Source organism: Odocoileus virginianus, chromosome 22, assembly GCF_023699985.2.
Source record: "Odocoileus virginianus isolate 20LAN1187 ecotype Illinois chromosome 22, Ovbor_1.2, whole genome shotgun sequence".
NCBI classification, from domain to species: Eukaryota; Metazoa; Chordata; class Mammalia; order Artiodactyla; family Cervidae; genus Odocoileus; species Odocoileus virginianus.
This window is the reverse complement of record NC_069695.1, coordinates 14,369,476-14,394,282: the sequence shown is the minus strand read 5'-3', so window position 1 is coordinate 14,394,282 and position 24,807 is coordinate 14,369,476. Positions and strand designations below refer to the sequence as shown.

The 24,807-nt window shown below is 42.7% G+C and overlaps 1 protein-coding gene across 8 annotated transcripts in view; it reads left to right on the top strand.

Moving 5' to 3' along the window:
• The window catches only part of SLC14A1 (solute carrier family 14 member 1 (Kidd blood group)), a 52,285-nt gene extending 28,501 nt beyond the window's left edge, over nt 1-23,784 (top strand). For 4 of the 8 annotated variants that reach the window (XM_020870972.2, XM_070452636.1, XM_020870973.2 and 1 more), the window contains 8 exons: nt 9,073-9,226; nt 9,768-9,957; nt 11,149-11,277; nt 12,915-13,107; nt 14,801-14,948; nt 15,153-15,287; nt 20,051-20,100; nt 21,740-23,784. In XM_020870972.2, coding sequence (XP_020726631.1) covers nt 9,091-9,226; nt 9,768-9,957; nt 11,149-11,277; nt 12,915-13,107; nt 14,801-14,948; nt 15,153-15,287; nt 20,051-20,100; nt 21,740-21,913 — 1,155 coding nt within the window. In that variant the 5' untranslated portion in view covers nt 9,073-9,090 and the 3' untranslated portion in view covers nt 21,914-23,784. Of the gene's footprint in view, nt 1-3,187; nt 3,220-3,869; nt 3,933-5,594; nt 5,945-9,072; nt 9,227-9,767; nt 9,958-11,148; nt 11,278-12,914; nt 13,108-14,800; nt 14,949-15,152; nt 15,288-20,050; nt 20,101-21,739 lie in introns of those variants that run through there. The other 4 variants (XM_020870971.2, XM_070452633.1, XM_070452634.1 and 1 more) reach the window with 3 other exon arrangements.
• Nucleotides 23,785-24,807: the final 1,023 nt, after the last annotated feature.

The following is a 24,807-nucleotide window of genomic DNA, read 5'->3' as shown; positions in this document are numbered from 1 at the left end:
TGTGGATGGGTGGAGGGAAGAACACTGGGCGTGGACACTTGCGCCAAGTGGGCGGGGAGAGAGAGAACCTTCTGGGGGCAAAAACTCAATGGAGAAAGTCAAAGAGGAGGGAAACCTCTTCTTGTGTTCAATCGTGATTGAGGCAGACAGAGAGTTACAGAACCAGGAGAGGCCTAGGTGGGACTTGGGAAGGGAAGCAACGTCGGTGCCCAAACACTCAATAAATGATAGCAGGAGGGGCTGAGAAGAAGTCATGAAATTGTTAAATCAGGGCTGTGTGAAGGTACCTGGGGCCTCCCAGGAGGCTCAGTGGTGAAGAATCCACCTACCATCGCAGGAGACTTGGGTTCAATCCCTGGGTCGTGAAGAGCTTCTAGAGAAGGAAATGGCAACCCACTCCAGTATTCTTGCCTGGAGTATTCCATGGAGAGAGGAGCCTGGCGGGCTACAGTCCATGGAGTCACAAAGACTCAGACACGACGGAGCAAGTGAGCACACCTGCAGAAGCACCGAGGAACCGTTGTTTGCACTTGTTGTTGGGCGCCCGGTTATCCCTCTAACATCTGGTTCAGGATTCTCTCCAAAGCCACAGCCACCCGGCAAGACCCTGGCATCTCGGGGGTCTTGCAGTGAGAGAACATGGCTGCCGCCTGCCCACCTCATGGTTCTTGCTGAACAGTTGTCTGCGCGCTCATAACTACACCCCTTCGTATGTCAGAATTAAGAAGGCTTTTCTCCTGGTTCAGGTTGGGAACAGGGACCCTTTCAGGAATCCTCAAGGATAAACCAACCCAGACTGAGAAGGGCAGATCCTGGAAAGGTGCCATTTCCACGTGTCAGGTACAGAGATTCACATACGCGGTTGCAAAACTTCATCACAACGCTACAAAGGAGTCAACTTACTCAATTTTACAGAGAGAAATCTGAGGGCCAGAGACGGTGATGTACCTCAGGGCACACGGGGACGAAGCCAGGATTCAAACTCAGGTCTGCCTGGCTGGGAATCCCACATGCTTTGTTCTACCCAGTCAGACCATGCAGCACGGCTAGTTTTGTAACCAGCATTTAAGGTGTGCCTTTGCAAGGACCAGGGGAGAGGGCAGGGAGGAAGGGTGGGGAGGAGTTGGTTCCACAAGAAGACTTCAGACTCAGTAAACACCCTCCACCCCTGACCAGCCCACTCAGGCCACTGAGGCAGCAGGCGGCCTAGGTGCCTAGTGGAGGTGGCTTCAGGCTGAGGTCCAGAGATACATGTTGATGCTTGAGTTCATTGAGTTAATTAGTGAACTGAAGAAAAGCAAACAATGGGCAGAAGCTGGAAATGCTGGATGATGCTAGAGTACATCAAAGTAAGAACCTTGATTTTTTTTTTAAGTCAGTCAGTTTTATTTTTTTTTTTCATTTATTTTTATTATTTGGAGGCTAATTACTTTACAGTATTATAGTGGTTTTTGCCATACACTGACATGAATCAGCCATGGATTTACATGTGTTCCCCATCCTGAACCCCCCTCCCACCTCTCTCCCCATCCCACGAACCTTGATGTTAAACTCGGGACAAGTGATTTAAATTCTGTGAGCCTGTGTGTGTTAGCCACTCAGTCACATCCGACCCTTTGTGATGCCATAGACTGTGGCCCACCAGGCTCCTCTGTCCGTGGAATTCTCCAGGCAAGAATACTGGAGTGGGTAAGCCATTCCCTTCTCCAGGATACCTTCCCAACCCAGGGTTGGAACCCAGGTCTCCTGCATTGCAGGCAGATTCTGTTTGCTTCTCTGCAAAATGGGGATAATGGCATTAACCTCATAGGACTTTTGTGATGGTTAAATGACTAACACAGATCTAGGGCTCAGCACAGTGCCCAGCACACAAAGTGAATGCCCAGCCATTTGTCCAATTCCAATAATTATCATTACTATCACTATTACTGTTATTACCACCATCAGGGATTGTAGCCCATTTGCATAAAGAGCTCACAGATACACTAGTGTGATTCCTTTCGCTCCTGTACCAGGCTCTCTTATGATTCATTTTTCCCCTTCAGCGTAACCCGAGGAATTTTTACCAGGAAGCAAACGTTGGTGGCACATTTGCCTGAACCTCAAAACTCTGGCCATGAACCTGGGCTTGTAGTTTTCCTCCAGCCCCCGGATACACACATTGAACCGCCAGGGAAACAGGGGGGGCGGGGGGGGGGGGTAAATCCCCCGGAGAGCAAGGAGCACTGTGGTTTGGCTGGTGTCCAGCGGGTGGAGCCAGAGAGTTACTGTCGGCCTCCCTGACAAGGGCTATCAGCTCGTCCAGGCAGGCAGGAGGCCCCACTGACACCTGCACAGCTTTCTGTGGGGTTTTCATTTTTCAAAATTGTGTGCTCCTAGAAGCACATCACAGTTCATGTCACTTCTGTTCGTGATCTCAAAAAAGGCCACAAAATTGAAATTTAAGGAAAAAAATGAAGAAGAAAGGGATTTTTCACTTGAATTTTAGATACCTCTGCTATAGAATGTTTGCCTCCTGACTTTTAAAGGCAGCAGAGTTTGTCCTGGGATTCTCACCTGGAAAGAGTGGCATTCCAGGCCAACATTTATATTTTTATTTCCCTCCTCACTGGGGAAAAGGGTAGGTTGGTTTCCAGAAAATGATTGTGGACCCTAGTTCTCCCCACGCTCAGCCCACACTCCATGGGATTTTTCTGGTTTCCGACACCTGTGCAGAAACCACGTCAAGTCTAAGGGAACATTCCACCCAGGAGCTACCACTTAACTCCCAAGTCTGCAGCGCAGCAACCTGTCTGTAGGTTTTCAGTTGAAGTGACACTCTGTTGATCCTTGTCAGTTACATGTCTTCCCCAGAACATCCCAAGGTGAGGGTAGGCTCCAGAGGAAACTGCAAGGGGAAGACAACCACGAGCTCGAGCAGGATTGTTGCTGGACAAAGACCTGGGAAGTCCCAGAAACGATGGCAAAGTTGCTGGCACCAAGTCAAGAACAGAGACAGACAGACATACGGTCCAGGGCAGGGGGCGCGCTCCTCAGCAGTGCTTTGGCCCTGGGCCTGAAGTGGGAGGAGACAGCCAGATGCACAGATATGCAGAGTGGGTCCTGAGTATAAAAGCACTGGGTCCCTCCCCCAGCACCCTCCTCCAAAGCACCTCCCTTTTAATAGAGCCCAGCAGGGCTTTATCAGCCAGTGCCTTCTGCCGGGAAGCCAGCTGCTATGTGAGTACTCCCCTGTGTCTGTTCATTTGCAGCTGTTCATGATGGGAGGGGTGTCTCCTTAGACCTCTCTAAGTTTTCTCTTTTTAATGGAGATATATGTTTCAGATGATTGGAACTGAGTAAAAGCACAAAATTAGAGTTCTGGTAGACTAGCAAGCCACTTACCCAACTCACAGGCTTCTTCCTGGATGCTTGAGAGCAGTGTCTTGGTTCATGATTTCTGCAGCAGGGAGGATCGGCCCCAGAGCTCTGAGTGCAAGAGGGTTTCAGCCAGGAGTCCACTTGAGGTGCTAAAGGACTCTGAGCTCACAGATGCTGCATAGGAGCTTGAGGCTGTGTCCTTGAAATAAGTAAAATTAGAGATCTATCAATACGACTCAAAAAAAAAAAAGTGGGTATTGGGAATGGCCCTTTCCAAGTATGGTTTTCCAGATCATCCTGCCTGTACCGTCATGCTGGACGGAGGACACTGGAACACCCTTTGGGAGAACAAGTCACACTGCAAGCAAAAATTTGGCAACTTCTTTTCAGCTATACTTTCTGTCCTGGAATTCAGACCTCAAGGCTTCAAAGGGAGGGTGTTCCGAGCAGAGAGTGTTTTAATCAGGAGACAGGACACCTGACAGCATTTTCTTTGTTTCTCATTACAGTTTTAGAGAAGGCTGAGCACTCCCCACACTTAGATTCAAAAACTACCTAACATAACGAGTTCTGTAAGTATCACACAAATGTCAATGCTGAAGTCTCGTAATTATGGTAGAGCATGAATGTTTATATGCTTTCTTCCATATCTATGTCCTAAATTTTGTATTATTTTTAAAAGTGATACTTGAGGCATAGACTCTCCGAGCTCTCTCCTTATACAAATTTCTAATACATGCTGACAATAGAATGAGTTGTGTTTCCTGTAAGAAACATTGCTGAACTGAAATCTTGATATTTCAGAATGATGAGTCCTGCTTTGTGGCACTAAGTGATCTGGGCTACGAAAAGTGCTTTCTGACTTCTATTGTAAGCTCACTGGGTGTAGCTTCTAGAATATTCTCAGGATGTTAACTTCAACACACACAGGCCTTGTTGTGGATATGTCCGTGATACAAGGGAGTGAGGCTTACTTTGGGGCATGGTGAGATGTTTGTTTGTCAGAAGAGTCACTGCTTCTGGCAAGGACATGGGGTGAAATAACCTTTGCTGTTGTTCAGCAACCCCCTCCCCAGGGTTACCTCAGGGAGGCCATGAAGACAGGCTGTGTCCACTAACGCCCCCTTGGGGACTTCAGAGTGTATGGTTCCAGCCTGGAAGACAAAGGGCCACCACGGCTTACCTCTTCCATAAGGCTGATCTGCGGAGTGAATGTGGACGGTCCAAACTTTGGACTCCAGTTTTCTCCTCTATGAAATGAAGGCTTGAACTATATGCTCTCCCAACTCCTTCTCTCTCTTGGCTCTTAGAAAATATCAATGTTGAGCTCAAGGATGTCATTCTCCGAGACATGTTTGATATTGGTGATGGGGAAACATGACTGGGGAATGTGACAGTCCTGCCTGTCTCTTCTCTCTTTCTTTCATTCTTTCTTTTTGTCTTTTAAACTAAATATGAGAGCCCTATTATTGGGTTTCTTAATGTTGCTCTTTGTCAAGCAAAAATATGCATAATGCAACCCACCTGTTTGGGGTTAGCCAGATTGTTTAACCATGGATAAACATACACACACACACACAACCTTTTCCAAAGACATGTCAGTAAAGTTGTCCACAATTATGGATTTTTCTGAAACACTCTAGCAGAGTGTTAAGTTTTCAGATTTCAAACCAAGACAGTGGAAGAAAGTAGTTAAAGAGGAAGAAAAAAATAAATACCAAACCTATGACTTTTCTGGAACTTCTAAAGGAAGAATGCTATCCTTGGGCGTAATGGAAGTTTTTTTTCTATTTTTTTTTAAGGGAAACAAAAAGTTGCCACACCTGTTGAATATAACTATGAATTGTTTATTATTAACAAGCTGATGTCTGATTTCTAACAATTCTTATTCAGATAGAAGGAAAATAATGCCATTTAGCAATCTCTTAGACTGGGCTTTTGCTATGCAAGTGTGGCTAGCATCTTTTTACAGAAAATAGAACCTGGACCAGGTCTTCCCCTTCTCACATTTGTAACAATTAAGTTTGAAGGAAATTGTGGCTCCATCCCCCGAAATGGAGCCCTAACAGTTCCCCTGAAGTGTTTCAGAGCCTGAAGCCCAGCACTCCCTCTGGAACAGGCTTCAGACCTGTCGGCTTCCTGCCGGTGGAGAAACACAGCGGCACAAGACCCATACATGGGTCGCTGTGCAGGATGGTTTGCCAGTTTTTTCTTCTGTTTTAAGCAAAGTAAAATGAACATTCGGTGTCTGCAGTCAGCTCATGGTCTCTGCTGATGGAGCCCTAGCTGATGGAGAAGTCTGCCTTCTTTGTTGAGGTCTCCTCTCCCCAGGAACCCCCGAGGAGAGCTCAACCCTGCATTTTACATCACAGGCAGGGCACGATTTCTGCTGATTCACGTATTTTTGCCCTTTGTCGTGTATGGAAAGAAAGGAAGGATGAATGGACGGTCTTTGATTGGCGCTGCTGATGATGCCTATCCTGGTCCTCTTTGGAGGGGCCCTTTTGGAAAAAAAACTGGTGAGGCAGCATACAGAGGCTCCCCCTGGCTAACCTTGGCCCTGGTCCAGGGGCCGGCAGAACAGGTATGCTACCTTTGTACAGCTTCTGTCTCTGAAGCTGTGACTTTTCTGACTCTGCTGTGTCTTTTCTGAACCAAGCCTGGGAAGTGGGGTCCTCATGTTCTGCTGAGCGGTGCAGCTTGGGCTGAGCCTGATGCATAGGGGTCTTGGTCCAGAAACTCACAAGACACTCGTCTTGATTTAGATGTTGGACCTTTGTGCTGCAGATTTTTGACAACCATGGAAAAGCTAGGAAAAAGTATTTGGGGGATTTTTATTTATCTTGCTTCTATTTTATAGAGTGCGTTCCTTACATTTTCTTGTCATATCTTTTCAATTGAAATTTAATGACCTACTTAGATTCAAGAAGTTTGAACTTAGTTCCTGCTTCATCATTTTGTATTGCCTACCCAATTAGGATATGTAGACTTATAAAGTTCCCTAAAGAAATACAAAGAGTGTAGCATGATTAAATCCTAGGGTGAACCACAACTGTTAACTTACTGGTTTCTCACGACCAGTTCTCATGCCTGAGTTCTGGAACAAGTAATCAGGCTTCCCAGAGCTCTATAGTGTTCAGTCCAGAATAAATGATTCCCAGGGGAATCAACTCATGAGAAGGTCTGTCCCTCTATTTCATGGTAGCCCTACCACCCACCCCAATATATGGATGCTAGAAAGATAAAGCATAGCAAGTCTTCTGCATGCTGGGCTGAAGATTCAGATCAATGGTTCAATCTTTATCCAACTTCAGGTGGCTGGGCAGGGAACTCTGGCCAGTCCGGTTCTCAGTCGTGCCTGGCCAGTTAGAATATCAGGTTTCATATCTGTAGCTCCAAAATCTCTGAAATGATGATGTATTGAAAACCCTCTAAAATAAATAAATAAATGCTGGGAATTTTGAGAACATGAATTTGTCCACCCTGGGATAACCCATGTACCTAATTGCTTCCATACTTGATGGAAAATGCCCACTTTAATGTTTTCGTTCAGGGCTGCCTCTGTAGAGCTGCATCTACCCAGTTACAGAAACTCAAGGCAGTTTCTTGTCATTGCCTGGACCGGAGCCTGATGCCTCTCATAGGATATGTGGCTTTGAGAATGGGGTCATGATAGCTAAGGAAAGGGCTTACCAAGCCTTATCTTCAGTTACGATATTTAAAGAGAGATAAATGAAAATCAATGCTAGCTATCAGTTAGATTATGAAATAAAACCCAAATTTTTTATAATTTCTTAATAATTCAAAAGGTTTTCACTGTTTAACTTCGGGCCAGCTGAGCTCCACATAGATGTAGTTTTGGTTCCTGACCTCCAGCAGTTTTCATTTTAAGAATCTCTTAATGCAAATGTTCATTAGAAGTCTCACAAATGCAGGTTTCTATCACTATTTCGCCAAGCCAAAATGACCTTGGTCTAGAATGCATTGCATAAACAGCTTCTACTTTATGGAATTGCTGACCATCGTTTAAAAGCAGAATGGTTATTTGGCAGTGAAATAATACAATTGAAGTATAACTGTGACTCAATAAAAAATGAGTTACACTGACTTTTGTACTGGGATTAATAGAAGCCAAAACTGAAATCAGAATTGCAAAAAATAAAAACTTTAAAAGTCATGGATTTTATTGTCTGTTAATTGGGCTTTAATAGCTTTTCGTTGGGTATGGTAAACAGAAGAACCAGTGGAACCCAAAATAGGCATGAGAAACCCTTGTTCACAGCCTGGTTGCAGGGAGAAGACAAATTGGTTTAACTGCATTGGTTTTGGGTATTTCCCTGGTCATGTCTTACGTGCCTGTGGCTTCAACATTCCACACTTGTGCCTCCTGGGGTCTGATGGTTTGGGTGTTCCCCTCCTGTCACTGGCCTGGCTGGGCTCTTTGCTTTTCTTGCAAACTCAAAGTGGTTTTGCCATGGTCTCTCTCCTTTCGCCTACCTCTGGGATGACGCCGTTGGTACTCTTTTATACTACCATCAGCACCATGAAACCTTTTTTGTCTACAGGGTATAATATTCTGATGATGCTGATTCTTTATTATTGCACACGCAACATGAGAAGTGAAGAGTCTTGTGGAGCACAAGTCACAGTCATGCTGTTAGTACCCTGAGGCGTGCTTACCATGAGTATGCCCTGTACACTCCTACAGTGTGCTGTTCTTAACATGTAATTCTTTGGTTTTCAGCAGCTAGCCCACTTCCACTTTTCCCATTTTCTACATCCTTGTGGAAGATTATTTTGCCAGTCTTTTTTTCTAGTTTAGATTTAGTAAATTATATTTTTAAATGATATAGCCCAAATTCTCAATATTTTAGTGAACATACTAAATATATCATGTATATATTATGTATATAAATATATAGTCCCATATTTATGTTGATTTGCGTATTTCATTTATTTAATGATTTTGCTTAAACACTTAAATAAACACTTCAGTGGTATTTAAACACTTAAATAACAAATTTCAAAAATAGAGAATATATGAGGCAGCTGCCTGATGTGAGGACGTAGTCTCTGAGTTGGAGAGTGAATACTGTGGTGTCAGGGCAGGGTGCAGTTCTTAGGCTATGTCAACACACACACAAACATTTCTTCTCTTTCAAACTTTTAAAACAAAGCCTGTTTTTGTAAAATAAAAGTTGCATCTAAAATGGCTACTTGTCTTAGAAAGTAGCTGGTTGGTCTGCATTAGCGAGCATCATTTTGTAACCTGACATCTGGCTCCTTTCATTGGAGCAAAAAGCTTAAGTACTTGATTGTAGCTATTTTTGTATCATTTTCTGACTCATTATGTTGAAATTAACTATTTTTCATTCTTTCCCACTAGACTGAGCTCTTTGAGTGTAGGATATAGGTACTCAATAAATATTCGTTGAGCTAGAAACTGAACCTTATGAAATTAAAGACCAGAACCTTCTCATGGTGACATTAAAAACAGTGATGACAAAAGTAGTATGGGGCTTGGGTTTTGATAATAATCTCCCTGACAATATTTCAAGAGGAAAATGGTGCTTTCTTAGTTTCGTGGGATTGTCATGGTCTAGATGAAGTGCCTTCAAACTCATCCTGTGTGGCTACTGTGGTCAGGTCCCTCACTGGCCAGTCCAAAGCATTCTACATTAAGATGTTCATGAGCTCCATCCTTTCCTCAAGGAGCCAGAAGAGACATCCATGGATGACAACCCCACTGCAGTTAAATTGGACCAGGTTGGAAATCAGGCTCCACAAAGTCGAGGCAGAAGACGCTTCCCCAAGGCACTTGGCTATATCACTGGTGACATGAAAGAATTTGCCAACTGGCTTAAAGGTATTTACGCCACCTTGGAGAAGTGGCATTGGGGGAAATGGTTTGCTGGTTCTTCTATTCAAATCTTTAGTTATATTCCCCTATCTTCTATCACTTTTCTCTCCATTTTTTTAAACTTTTTATCTTCTAACCTGAGAACTTCTTCCATTTTTTTTTCTTTTTAATGGAGACAGTGATCCTGTTCATGTCAGAGGATGGCACCTAGTTCCACCTTGTAATTTTTTTACTTAAAAACTGAAATTTTACTCTTGGTAATTCATTCCTTTGGCTTAAGGGTCTAAACATCTAAGCACACTAAATAAGTCCATTCAGTGCTTTCTGGAACTGGGGTTCTAGTATGGACATTGTGGACTGAGCAGAAAGAGGATCTGGGGGTCACTAAAGGGGAAAGAGTTCAGAGAAAAAGTTTCAAGGGATATCCAAAGTTAGCCTCACCTTGTTCAGAGGGGATTTTGCTCAAGATAGGCTTGGGAAGGAGACTCAGGAAGGAGCCCCATTTGCCCCACCATTTCCTTAGCTCTGCTCATCTCATCTCTTCCAGATAAACCCCAGGCTCTCCAGTTCGTCGACTGGGTTCTTCGGGGGATATCCCAAGTTGTGTTTGTCAGCAACCCCATCAGTGGAATCCTGATTCTGGTGGGACTCCTGGTCCAGAATCCCTGGTGTGCCCTCAATGGCTGTGTGGGAACAGTGATCTCCACCCTGACAGCCCTGTTACTTAGTCAGGACAGGTAAGCATGTCCCTCCAAGCCTCTGCTTCTTGCTTCAGAGAACACAGGAGCCAACCGGTGACTCTGGGCAGTAGTGATAAAGCCCCACCCTCGCCTGGAGAATCAACCTTTATTCCACAGAATGCTTTATATTTGCCTTTAGTCAGCAGTCAGGAAATCATTTATAGCCTCTTATTCACAGTACCCGAATAAGCAGCCAGATCCTTTTGGGCAATACATGCTACCAGAACTAAGCTATAAGTAATTTTTATAAATAATAACTAAGCTATAAGACCCTACAGTCCAAAGGGAGTCTACTTTAATGATTGATCAATTATTTATTATCAGCATTTTATTTATTTGGGCAAAAAAATGCATATGAATTCAGGAAAAGTTTTAGTGGCTTAATAATTCCACTAAACCCATTATATCTTAGTTCCATGCTTAGTTTAGTAAATTCATTCTTCCTAGACAGTGAAAAGGTTAGTTCAGCTTCCAGAGAGATAAATTTTAGTCCCCAGTTATGAAAAGGTACCATTTTGACCAGGAGTAGAAACTTAACCCATAGGACAACATTTGGAAGTGATGTTAAATGCTGGGAAGAAAGGGACCCAAGAAAAAATTAGATGCTAAAGATGCATATAGTTAAATGGAATAGTTTGCCAAGTAAAAGGGATTTTTTTTTTAATAATTTGGAAATGTATATCTGGAAGCAACAAAATGGAAGAACAAGAAGATGAAAATATATTCTAAGTTAGAAGACTTGTGTTGATAAAATCAAAGACACTGTGGAACTGAATTTACATTTCAAGAATCTTATACCTCTCAGCAAGAAAATCAGACTTAGGGAAGAGTTTTGAATAAAAGCTCTATTCAAGTCAAAGACCCTAATGATTCAAAAGAAATAATAACTTTGGGAAGGAAAGGCTAAAAGGAAACAGACTATGTTGGCCTGCTGATTTCCTTTTCTCTACTCCTTAGCTATGATGCCTCTGTAGGGGTTGTTCTATATGCACATTTGTATTTTATCCATGTATATTTTACTGTTTCATGCTTTTATTAGTATTTGGTTTCTAGAGACTTTGCAATAAAACCCTAAATATAATCTCTTTTTCAAATGTAAATATTACCTGGAAGTTACAAGTGGTATTTATGGGCACATTCGGCCAACATCCACCCAGGAGGTGTCTAAGCTGTGCCTCTTGCCCACAGGTCTGCCATTTCAGCAGGGCTCCAGGGCTACAACGCTACCCTGGTGGGGATCCTCATGACTATCTATTCAGACAAGGGAAACTATTTCTGGTGGCTGTTATTCCCTGTATCTGCTATGTCCATGACTTGGTAAGTTGTACCTGGTTTTCAAAATGCCTTTTTGGAAAAAAATGTATAAGGGGCAGGAGGGAATGGGGGGAATTATTATTTAGTGAGTACAGGGTTTCTGTTTTGTAAGATGAGAAATATTCCGTGAATGGATGGTGGTGATGGTTGTATAACAGTGTGAACATACTTCATACCACTAAACTGAATGCTTTAAAATGGTTTAAGTGGCAAATTTTATGTTATATATAAGGCAATTTCTGGAAAATTATCTTTTTTATTTAGATTCAGGATATATCTATTGCAAACAGGAAGCGTTCAAACATACTGATGCATGTGGCTTCCCCTCACACCTCATGGCCCTCCTCCGACAGCACCATTCTGATGTAATTGGTTTGGGGAGCTTCCAGAACACTAGGAGTTTTGAAGGCTCCCGGGGGATTCTAAAGTACAACCAAAGTTGAGAACCACTGCCCAGCATCAGGAGTCCTCGAACAAGCACACCATCAAGGCTGCCTGCAGGGCCGGTTAAAACTGAAGCTGCCTCCCTGAGGCTTCCTGATTCAGTCCGTCTGGGATGGGGCCTGAGAATCTGCATCTCAGCAAGTTCCCAGGTGGTGCTGACGTGGCTGATCCAGGGACCACACTCAGAACCACTGTCCCTATGTAACCCCCCTTACCCACCTGCCCCTCAAAACAATTCTTTATTAAATTCTATTCCTTTTTTAATCCTAAACCCTTCAAACTAGTTTCTATATTGACACTGTCTTAAAGCATTTTTTTAAGCAAGCACTTCCTTCTTACTACGATATAGTCCAAATATAAAATGCTAGCATCCACACACATGAGACGTCTGGCTACATAGACGCAGCCAACCCTGGAGTGTGCCCCCGCTGGCTGCAGCCACAGGTGTGTGGAGGAGAACCCACTGGCACAGCCAACCCCCCAGGAGAAACTTCCCACCCGTTCTGAAGATCAGGTTCAAGGGCCGGAGGTGTCACTGCACAGAGTCACCCACACCCCCTCCCCCGAGTTCAGGAAACCTGGGGTTCTAACTTCAAAGTGATGGCTCCTTGACTGGATTCACAAGTGAGGGAAGAGAAAGGGCCCAGAGGCCATCTAATCCAATATCCCAGTTTACAGGCAAGGAAGCTGAGGCTACCTCCTTGCCCAAGGTCACACAGTTCAACTTCTCAAGGACTTAAAACTCTGCCCTCCTGAGTTTACACTCTTTCCTTCAGGACTAAGTTCAAGATTGAGGTTGGCTCTGGTGGGGAGGGAAGGGCACGTGGTCAAGTAGTTTACACAAGGGGCTTTAACTCTTTAGACAATACTCTTTTCATATGTCTTAAATGCTTCAAAAATATTTTTAAACCTAGATTTATAACTCATTGTGAGCAACCTCAGAGCATAATTTTCCACAAGCCAAATAAGCTGAGAGTTGACTTTTTACTTTACGTAAGAATTATTCTATGATAGGATTTATACCAGGTGTGTTTGGGTTTGGGTTTTGTTTTTTTTTTCCCCTGTCAAAAGTTTGCCAACACAACACTTTAGAGACTTATTTGCTAATGAAAAAAGCCTCTCTATAGTATAGATATTCAATTTGTTGGTATGGCTTATCACATGCCTATTCTTCTATTCTATTCTTTTGTTTTTAGTCCAGTTTTCTCAAGTGCATTGAGCTCCGTGTTCAGCAAATGGGACCTCCCTGTCTTCACTCTGCCCTTCAATATGGCATTGTCAATGTACCTTTCTGCCACAGGACATTACAATCCATTTTTCCCAAGCACCTTGATCACACCTGTCACCTCAGTTCCCAATGTCACCTGGCCTGACCTCAGTGCTCTGCAGGTAAGACACACTATCTTCTTATATCCCATTCCCACCTCCCCTGGGCTCTGGAAGACACCTCCTGGTTAACTGTTGGTGGACATCAGACCTGACAGAGGCTCAGCTCTGGAGTAGCCTTGCCACTTTTTCTTGCCATCTAAAAGCTTATTTGTTCTACTCCAAATCTTTGGGTTCTAAGGGATTTTTTTTAAAGGACTACATGGTCAAAACTAACTTTTCCTCCTCTTTTCCTAACACCTGCAGTGCTAACTCCAGAGTATAGCTCCACTGAAATCCAGCCAATTTGTTCCAAACTTTGCCCTTATTTCGGGGGAGGGGGGTGTCCAGTGGGGGCCAGCCCTTGAGGCAGGGGCCTGAAGCCTGGGGTTCTGTCCTCCCTGACCTACCTTCCCCAATCAAAAGAACTGGTTGCTCACTGTTAGATCCCATCGCAGAACCTTTCTATTTTGCTTTTTCTTATGGTGGATCTCCTAGAATATGTACGATAATTCACATTTCTTGAGCTTTAGGGGCATCAGAATCATTGTTTTTTAAATATTAATCCAGGTTCCATCTCAGACTCCCTAAATCATAATCATTGGGGTGGAGTCTAGGAATCTGTTTTAACAAGTTCCCCAAATAGTGATGTGGGCGAGAGTTTGAGAACCACTCTCGTAGGATGTATGCTGTTTATCTCCCTATAAATATGTATAAGGATAGCACTATTTTTAAAAGCCTGGTTGACCCAAATCAAATTCCAGCTCTTTGTGCTGGTGTTTATTTAATAAATTTGTCTAAGTTTTCTCAAGTATTAAAAAATAAAGACAACACTTGAAATCAGAAGCAGACCAACCTTACATTTTTTAGTGTCAAGAGACTGTCTTTCCTGCTATCAGGTTATTGAACCCCCTTTGCTGTCCTCTTTGCTGGGCAGTCAAAGCATGAAGAGTTCAAATAGCCTTTTCTTTAGCTTTTTGTACAGAAAATGAATGGCAGTATTTGGAAATAACTCAGAAGGAAAATAAACAATTTATCAGGACTACCCATGGAAAAAATAGCATCAGTTGAACTATCTAAAACTGCCCAATACAGAAGCTATTAACCCTACATAGCTATTTTAATTTAAACCATTTGTTAGCTTGAATCAAATCTTGTGCCTTCTTCCTAAGAACTCCCATTCTGTGAACACATTATCTGAGTTCAGAACTCAGCCAGAAAGCTATAATTATAACATTTAAATATATTTTTGTGTTCTAAGGACTAACAGTTGTTGAAAACTGGAACAAGCTATCTTGGTTTCAATTAATACATGCTCTCTAAAAAAAAAAGATTAAAAAATAAAAGAATTTTAATTAGTTTTTAATATACAATAGAAATAAATAAATTTTTTAAAATAAAAAATTTAACTAATGAATATTCTCATTAGCAACACAAATGTAAATGTGGTCCTGATTCATGAACCTGTCAATAATTGCTTCTGAGCTGTTGATAAAGATAATCTGACTTTGGGTCAGCAGGGAGGGCTGGTGTATCTCTGGGGATAAAGAGACTGAGATTTTTCTGTAGAGCAAGAGAGAATTATAAATGTTAGTAACTCTGATCTTGAAAGATAAGATATGCTAAAACTAAAATGACATTACATTGTGTTTGTGGATGTCCTATGGGTTTCTGTCCAGTTGTTTTTATGGCCGTGTTTTCTAAATCATTTCCGCAGTTGCTGAAGTCCCTGCCCGTGGGTGTGGGTCAGATATATGGCTGCGATAACCCGTGGACAGGGGGCATCTTCCTAGGCGCCATCCTCCTCTCCTCCCCACTCATGTGCCTGCACGCTGCGATCGGGTCCTTGCTGGGGATAATAGCAGGTAAGTGTAAGACTTGCTCCCAGATACGGAGCACTGCCTCTGCCCCGTTACTGTGTCAGGCATCTTTGACATTCCAGACCTTTCTTGATGGTCTGCTTCCAAGGGACCAATGGGAGTTCTTGGATGTCTTTCCCACCCCCAAGCTCCTTCTAGAACATCCTGCCTTTAGTCCAAAGCTCTGACCCCTCCTGTCTTCCCTAATAGGACTCAGTCTTTCAGCTCCATTTGAGAATATCTATGCTGGACTCTGGGGTTTCAACAGCTCTCTAGCCTGCATTGCAATTGGAGGAACGTTTATGGCACTCACCTGGCAAACCCACCTCCTGGCTCTTGCCTGTGGTGAGTATTCCCTGAACTTGGGGAACGTTGCTCATGACTGTGGTATCAAAATCCAAGACAAACAATAAGAAAGGGCTGTGTGAGAAACTAGAGCTGGAGTTCTAGTCTGAGCCCCTGATACCTGCTAAGTATGTGAGACCAGGGCAACTGGCCTCCCCTCTCAGGGAGGACCCGCGTCTGCTCTGCCTACCTCATTGCTCATGTTGAAGACTGGAGAGTCTGCTGAGTCATATTAACCATTTTACAATATGTATTTGGTGGGGGATAGAAACAACTTGTCCTGTGTTCTTCATGCTACTTGTTTGACCCAAGAAACTGAAAGGAAACAAGCTAAATATAGTCAGTCCTGGTAAGTTGGGTGGTATTAATGGGCCCTTAGAGAATCACATTAATATGGCTGTTCTCAAACTGGAGCAAACATCAGAATCTCTTGGAAGCCTGGTTAAAACCCAGATTGCTGGGGCCCAGCCTGGGTCCTGGACTCATTGTTTGTTAGAGCGGGCCAGGAAGGCAGGGGAGGCAGGGGAGACGCTTGCATTTTTAACAAGCTGCCAGGTGGTGCTGATGCTATTCCTCTGGGGACTACATTTTGAGACCTGTAATATTAATCCTTTCTGAGCTCCAGGCCAGACTCAGCCTGTCAGAGCTAGAAGGGCTTCTGGAGAGTTCCATAGCATCCTTCTCGTTTTACTGTTGTAGTTCTAAGGGCAGAGAAAGGGATACACTGAAAGGAATCCATTAGGGTAGATGTAAACCCAGAGTCCATACTTGCTAACAGCTTCCAGAGTCACTCCCACTATACTACTCTCCCTCTCTTCAGTATCATTTAAACCCTTAGGTAAAAACAGACCTCAAGTGCTTCAGATTTGAAAAGCTGATGCATTTCCCAGGCCATTGCAAGGAGAGGCTTATTCACCCTGTAGCTTCCAGCATCCCTAATTCAACACAAGTTAAAAGTATGCAAGATAATATGCTAGAATGAAAGGAATGATGCTTCCTGGGGAACAAAGGGGTGGAGGGATATTGGAACAGGCAAGAATTTCTGTAATCTCATGGAAATATTTGACAAGATTTAGTTTATCACCAAACTAATTAATCATTAGTTGGATGAATGATGATTTATCACCATTTATCCAATAATGGCTGGCTTTATCACCATTAATCAATCCAGCTGTTAACGTGGTGGGCCGTGTGTCAGGCAGGATTTGGAGTGAGTTCTTGCATTGGGCAGGATGTGGGATAGAACCAAGGATTTCTAAGGCTTTATTCAATTTTGATTATCTGATGCTATAGAGCAAGATTATCAAAACTCAGGTAGCTCTGGAGTTGCCATTCACATGTTATTTTGTCAATTTCTTTATAGTTACATGACTGTAACTATATGTTACGGTTCACCTACAAGCCCTGTCAAAACCTTTTGCTCACTTGTTTACAAGCTTAGGGCAAAGGAGAAAAGTAGAGACAGATTATGTGACTTCCTGAGCTCACCTGGGATAAACTATTCTGAGATGGGTCTGAGGTTTCAAACCTTTATCTCAGGTGCAAACCATTATCTTTTCTCTATTTGTAGTAGTAGAAAATATGTACTAAACATTCGTAGTACAATCCAGACTAGGAAGAGCTAGGAAGTACTAGGAAGAGCTAGGGTAGGGGCTCAGAAGCTTTAGATCCTAGATGGTTCCTGTGTACGGAGGGCAGAAGCTGGGCAAGTAAGAGAGAGAAGCCCGTGGACCACATGATGCAGAACCAAAAGACTCACCGGCCAGGAGTCCCTGGGGAAAACAATACAATTCAGAATCATCCAAAAGCACCTCCTAGAAAGGGTGGCTTTTCTGTAAGTCCTAAAAAGTAAGAGGAGGAATTCCAGTTGTTGCAAAGCATGTTCTGGGCCAGGGTATGGACAGCCTGAGCACATCCTTAAAGATCAAGTAAAAACTGTCTTGGTCACAGAAGTTGCTGATCAGGTTTATGAAGGTCTTTTCACCGATCATGGAAAAGGAAAAGACAAAGATGTTTACAAATGTGTTTCCCCAAAGCTGAGATATTGTCATTATTTTCTCTCTGTAATTTTATAGTTGTATAGGACTATTGTACGAAACAAACAAAAATTCAATCAATACAGAAGAGTATAAAGCAGAAGGTGAAAACACTTCATCCTACTCCCTAGATAGAAATTTCCTGCCTCCTTCTTATAAGGACCTCATGATTACATTGTATCTACTTGGCTAAGGATAATCCCCTATCTCAAAATCTTTAACTTAATCATAGCCGCAAAGTCCCTTTTGCCATATAAGGTAACATATCATAAGTTCTGGGGATCAGGACGTAGACATCTTTGAGGGCCTTTATTTTACCTATTATACCTACCTTCCTTTGGATAGATCTGGATTTTCTTCATTAGTACAGTGGTTAAGTCAGTATAGAATTAGTTAAGAGTCCAGACACTGGTGCCAAAATCCTAGCTCCTCTTATTTTCAGTAAATGCCAAATGCACCCCACAGAGGCCATATGAATTTCCCGTGCCACTGACAGTGTGTGGGAGTGCTGTTTCAGCCACATGGGGCACAGTCATCAGTCTTTTTTATCTTTGGACATAAACTTTTGAGACAGACCTCCAGTCCCTCTTGTAAAGCAGATCTCACGCTAAAATGCACAGCAAGTTTCTGCCTGCCCACATCACCAAACAAAAGATCAAGCTTGTCAGCCAAGATAAATAAATAAAGACATTTATTATAGAGCTCCTCTTTTATTAACTCCTGTGGCTTTATCAGGAAGCAAACATAGGAGTCTCTGACAGAGGCCTGGTATAGTTGCCTTCCCTGTGCCCCTAAGCCAGAAATTGCACAGCCAGAGAACTCCTCAATTTTGTTATTTTATCACTGCAAACTGCAAACACATTTTGGATCTCTTCTTACAGGTTGGGTTATCATAGTAGGACTTTAATATGGAGGTATGTAGGGAGGGATGTTGTCTATGAAGAACTGGAATTCGGTCTTCCCTTCCACTCTGGAGGGCATTTTCTCTCCCTCAGCTACTCAGCACACTATTAGGGGCATCACCTCCAAACCATGATGTCCAGAACTGCACCTCTACTGTAAGGTTTTCCCAGCCCAACTCAGCTCATCTTAATGATGGGCAACAACTATTAGCTAGTCTGATACTCTTACTATAGAAAGAAAAGCAACATGGAATTGAAAGAGCATAACAATATGAGACTTGAGTACCAAAAGTGTGCTAATAGGTATTAAGCTACTGTACTCCTAGAAGAGAAATTCAATAAGAACTCATGTGTTCAGGGAAGTGTCATAAAAGAGCCGGTGCTCAGGAGAGCAGGGACAGAGTATCTCCATACTTAGCCAGTGGCTAGTGAATATTTCTTGAATGAGCGAATGAATGAATGAACTAAATGGGGAGGGTGGGGATGAAATTATCCAAGCCAAGCAGAGAAAATCTTCCAACACTTCTGCTCAGAGCAGTACCTCCTTCCTATGATGACAGAGATGAGTTTATAGCTACTGCTTGTGAAAATACATAATTTCATTTGAGAGTCATTACTCCCTGTAAAGAACCTCTTCCAGCTGCCTTTTTACAGACAATGAAACTAGATTCCTAGTTCAGTGATTTGTTTTACAGCAAGCAAAATGGCAGAGCTGGGATTTGAAGCCCAGACCATTTCCAAAGATGAGCCTTTCCTGTTAGCATGAGACAATTCATATGTGAAAGAACTAGGTATAATATTGAACAAAAAATATGAGGATAGAAAGATAAAATATCAATAAAAGGATGGAAATCTATAGTAAAGTAAAAGAAGATCATAGAGTCTCTCCCACCACCCCACCCAACTCCCCAAAGTAGCAGATGTGTTTCTTGACGGATATGAGGACCAGATGGTGAGTGTGTTCAACAGTGAGTGTTGGTGGCCCAGTTGGCCATGTGGCCATTATAAGAAGGTCATTCTTCAGGTGGTGTCTGGGAAACATACAGGCTTCCCTGAGTCATCTTGGGCCCAAGAATTGAGAGTTAGCTAGCTGAGTTCTTTGTTTCTGTTATTTTACACTGAAGGTCATACATATACTCAAATTACCTACTTTTAAAAATTCATGCTCCAAGGAAATAAAAACACAGGATGTTAACTCATTGACATGTATGCTGACCTTAACAGTTTTAGGGCAGATGTTAATACAAAGAGGAATCCTAGGTCTGTGTTCAGTTTCTGCTGATTTCTGAGTTACTATCTCCTTCTATATACATATACCATGGTTTTTTTTAAACTGTGATTTCTAACAATTGATCTGAGAATCCCAGATGCCGTGAAATTATGTGTTATCTCAAGGAACATTCGTAAGTTTCACTTTAATTATGCTTGGGTATAATAATGGGGAAATGTATTTACTGTGGAAGGCCTTCTCCTTAAGTATTATATTAGCAATAACAGCAAAAAAATAAATAGCACCACAGAAAAGCTACCTTTATTGAGTACTTACTGTGTGCTAGGCCCAAGCATTACCCTCCTTCACACTCACATCAACCCTTGAGAGCGAGATTTCCATTACCCCCTTGTACAGGTGAGGAAATGAGGGCTTTGAGTGGAGGTTCCAAGCTCCTAACGGGTGGAGACTGGATGTGAACCCAGAGCTGCTGACTCTAAGCTCAGACTTGTAACCAGGGTGCTGGGCTCACTGGTGAAATGCACAAGTTTACATTCCAGGGATTTATATTGAAAGGAGTCCAAGCACTCTTTCTTTCCCTTTTTTTCCTCATAGCCCTGTTCACTGCCTACCTGGGAGCCAGCATGTCACACCTGATGGCCGTGGTAAGTTTGCTTTAATCTCACTTTCTTATCAGCATGATTGGTCGGTTTTCAATGATACAGAAACCCTCCTGAAGTCCACCTCAATGGCATCCCAGGGCAGGATGCATCACAGATAGTCACTGTAGTCCATCTTCTGGACCCACCTGTCCTCATTTACCCTCCAGCATCACAGTAAACCTTAGCCCAAACTATAATCGCCAGGCTTGCTAAAAATATCAGATTGTTTGTCTTAAAGAAGTGAAACTTAGCGTGTATATTATCAAGTCCATACTTTAACTCCGAGGGTCAAGAAGTTGACTTTAGAATATCTTTTACTTAAACAGAAAACTGGGACTATGTAGAAGTTGAGAAATCAGAAAAGGAAGGAAAAGGATAATTAGCTAAAGATCCAGATTTCTTTTTAATTAAGCCAAGAGTTTTTCATACCCATAATCTTTTTTTAAAAAAATCCCCAGTCAGTCATCAGTGAGACTTTTTCAGACCCCTGTCCTAAATTATTTAATAGGCAAAATCATCGCCTATTAAGTGCCTCTGGTCACTTCTTTCTTTTCAGTACTGTCCAGCCCTTTGACTTTCTCCTTCCCCTCCCCTGAGGAGCCCAGTACCCCCAGCTGCTCTGGGGCCCCCCACCTCTCAGTTCTCTTCCTCACCCACTACTGCAGGTGATGCCGGGCCAGTTCCTGATAACTCCATCCATACAGTTGTGGTCATGGCTGCCAGCGGGGCAGGACCACATCTAGTCCTCTTCACAGCAACACAGAGAGCTGAGCTGGGAGGGTCCTTCTGGAGACACGGTTATCTTTATGGTGGAATGCCAAAGCCCTGTTACAGGCATGATGGGATGCCTTAGAGCTTGGGGGACCCTTCACACCCCAACAAAAGTTCACAGACCTTGGCCTATGAGGCAGAATTGGGCAGGCTACAGAACAGAGTCAGCTAGGGAAATTTTGAAAAATCCCGATCCTTGGGCCCTGTACCTTGGCATTTCTGGTAGAGATCTTATATGATACTTGGTTATCTGTGTTTTGTTAAACTCTTCCAGATAATTCTGATATGCAGTCAAGTTTGGGTACCATCACACCCGGAGTGGGGTGGGGAGGGAGTTCATAGGGCCAAACCTAACCAAGTACATGGTGTGTGCTCAGAATTGCTTGAGTTGTCATGGATGCACAGAAGGAGGAGCTACCCTCAAGGGGTTTAGAGTCTGTTTGAGAGAGGAAACAAAAAGAAGTAAAGCAAGTAGAGTCCAAGGCCTAGTCTGGGCGGAGGCCAAGGGGAGAGAGGGCTGGACTCATCAAAGACGGCCTCATGGACATGATGAGTGGTCAGGAGCTATTGGTGGTTGCTAAGTATCATCTCTAGGAGCTAAGTGTCATCTTTACACATCCTATGTAGGAAGTCTGACTGTGTAAGAGGGAGGGCAGGGCATGCATCATCCCTAAGGAGTGCATGCTAACATTTCGGGGGTCGAATGTCCTGAGATCTTAAACTCAGTCTTCATGGGGACAGGCAGAGTCCACAGTCATGCCTCAGAGAGTTGTCTCCTGAGCTGAAGGACAGTGGTGTGAAGTCTGCACTTTGTGCGAGTTAGCCTTCCAACAGGATCTTAAAGGAACGTGTGGCTTGTCTCTCTCTCCAGGTCGGATTGCCATCTTGTACCTGGCCCTTCTGTTTGGCCACACTACTGTTCCTCCTGCTGACCACAAAAAACCCTAACATCTACAAGATGCCCGTCAGTAAAGTCACTTATCCTGAGGAAAACCGCATCTTCTACCTACAATCCAGGAAAAGGACGGTTCAAGGCTCTTTGTGAACGCAACCCCCATCCACAGCCATGGTCACAAGTCATTTCTGACAAGCCGCCCCAGTGGACTTACAGAGCTTCAAAACTGTTGTTTTCACTAGTAACAAATTTCATACTACACCATCAGTGATGTGTTCTCATGCTTATTTTCTATCTCTTTCAGTCTCCGGAACAGCCCTATACAAGTCACAAGACTCACCAAGGTGATGTGCTCTGGCTGTGGAATTTTAAAGCCTAGTGGGGCACTGGCGCTAAGACTGTACTGTATGTATAGAGTCAGAATGTTCCAACAGAAAGAGGAAGGAAGACCAAAGCTAATTATTGATATTTATTGATATTCTTGGTGTTTGATTGTACATGATGTTAACAGTATTAATTAAAATTAATCTCTATAAAACCAATCTCTTACTTAAGTGAATGGAATTCACAGTCACAAAATCAAAGTCAGCCTAGGATTCTCAGATAAGCCTTCAGGCATATTTAAAATCAATGCAAGTTACTCATTACAGCTGTGGTCCACATCATAGGGCCCATCACTGAGTTCCTTCCCCAGCTTCTCAACAGAACAGCCTCCACGCTGTCCAATATGTGTGTAACATTCTCTTATAGGAGATGGTGGGTTTGTTTCAGGCTGGCAGAGCTGCAGGAGAGAGAATGGGATCCCATCCATCAAATTACTCTGTATTGTCACTTTTCTTGGTTATTGCAAAGGATTTTTTTAGGTAGCTTATTATCTTTTTATTGTGAGAATGGATTTGTTTTCAGTGAGGTAAAATAAGAGAAGTTCCTGGCTATATCAGTTCCTAGATATTAAAGAAAAGTTAAATTTCTCTAAAATATTCAGCATAGCTATTTTCACTTTATTCCCTAAATTGATTCTGTAAAGGCCACAAAAGCAGGGGATCAAATATCAAATCATCAACATCCAAGGGCCCTTGAAAGCCACATTTTCAATTCATCTAAGGATGTCATGTATTACAAAGACTGAAAGTTAGTGTCAGATTGCTTCTGAGTGCTTAGAAGTTGCTTAATTCTTATTTTTTAAAAAATTCACTATTTTATAAACATTTACAATATTCTCACTCAAAAATCAATGGTATTTGAACCACCAAAAAGAAATACAGATAAAAAAGTCTCCAGTTTTGCTTCATTTGTGTAAGCTATCAGTCCTGTAAAGATTCTATAACCGAACATGCTGAATACAGCAGTGGGAAACTTTGGAATTTTAGAGGATTGGAAAGTGAAATTGGAATCCTAAAGGTTTTTTCTTCTTTGAGTTTGAAGTAGTCAGTGCAAACTATAGGAACAGAAGGGAAGTAAACCTACAATTATTTTAGGGAAAAGTTCACTTCTTCATTTTCTCAGGAAAACACTGTTTCAATTTAAAAACCCCGTGCCCTTTGGAAATTATGACTTTGCAGCTGTCATAGAGTCGTGTATATTTTTGTGGAAAAACTCAATTTTCAGTGTTTGAAAAATCTCTTTTGTTAGGGAATTCGAGAAATAAGAGTTCGGAAGGGATGGACAAAAAGGCAAGCAAACCAAAGATCACCAGCCCTGGAGACCCTGTGCATGGCTAAGTGAACCAGAGACTCCTACTGTCTCCAAGTCCATCTTCACATGAAAGCCCTTGTGGGCTGACTTTCTTCACAAAGACTTTCTTACAAGTCTTCACACAGACTTGTAAATAGGAACAGTTTCGAACTTTGTAAGTTGTCTAAATAGTATTCATTTTCTCAAGCAATTTTTGTTACTAAGTATTATCCTAATAATTTTAGCAAATATTTTGTTGATTTTCTTAGGGATTGTTTGTATTCTTTTCTATTGCCTGCATAGTAAATTTCTATGTAAGAATATGAATAAATTATACTCACAGCTCAGTTTTGTGTAAATTTTGTTTAAGTCATATGTCTTTTATAGCTATTGTACATATTAACAATCACGTGCATAGGTATGTATGTATTAATACTAGAATCCTTCTTCCTTTCTTTATATTTCACAATAGCATCAGATGCATAGTTGAGAAAACACTGTTCAATTTCCGATTTATGAGCTCTTCTCCCTAGATAGCCCCTCAACTACCCATTGATCTTCTTACTCAAGAATTAGAATGCATTCCTGAGAACAGTCACAGATGTTCAGGGCATGCTCTTAACACTTTGAGAAGAAGATCCTGGGAGCCAGACAGGCCCTGGGTACCCATCAGGACTGACCATGGGCCATGACCTGCCTCAGAGGTCAGTGTTCCAGGATAAACTGCTGTTCAGAATGTTTTATCCTCTGAGGATAAATGCCAGCGTTTGTCTCTGCCTCCTTTCACCCAAGCTTAGCATGTGTGAAAGAAAACATGGTAAAAATGGAAATTCAGTCCAACCAGTTTCAAACATTGCCCAAACAGGAAACAAAAGGAGGTTACAGTGGGCTGGTCCCTTGGAGTGCCCTCTGTCAAAACTAAACCACTCCCACATGTGGTTTCAAGATAGTAAATCTATAAGAGTGATCTGCCCCCTTTGGTATGAGGTAGAAAACAGAGAAATCACTTCCCAGGTGGCTGAGTGATGAAGAATCTGCCTGCCAATGCAGGAGATGCAGGAGACAAGTGTTTGATCCCTGGGTTGGGAAGATCCCCTGGAGGAGGAAATGGCAACCCACTCCAGTACTATTGCCTGGAAAATCCCACGGACAGAGGAGCCTGGTGGGCTACAGATCATGAGGTCGCAAAGAGTCAGACACCACTGAGCAACTGAGCACTCAGCACAGAAAACAAACAGAAGGTTTGGAGGCTTTTTTGCTAAAGACTCCAGATACTATATTCCTTTAGGAGTTACAGGTCCCAATCTTCTTGTTACCCAGACCCCTGATAACTGTGGAATACATTGAGATGGAAGGTTAAGTTCCAGGAG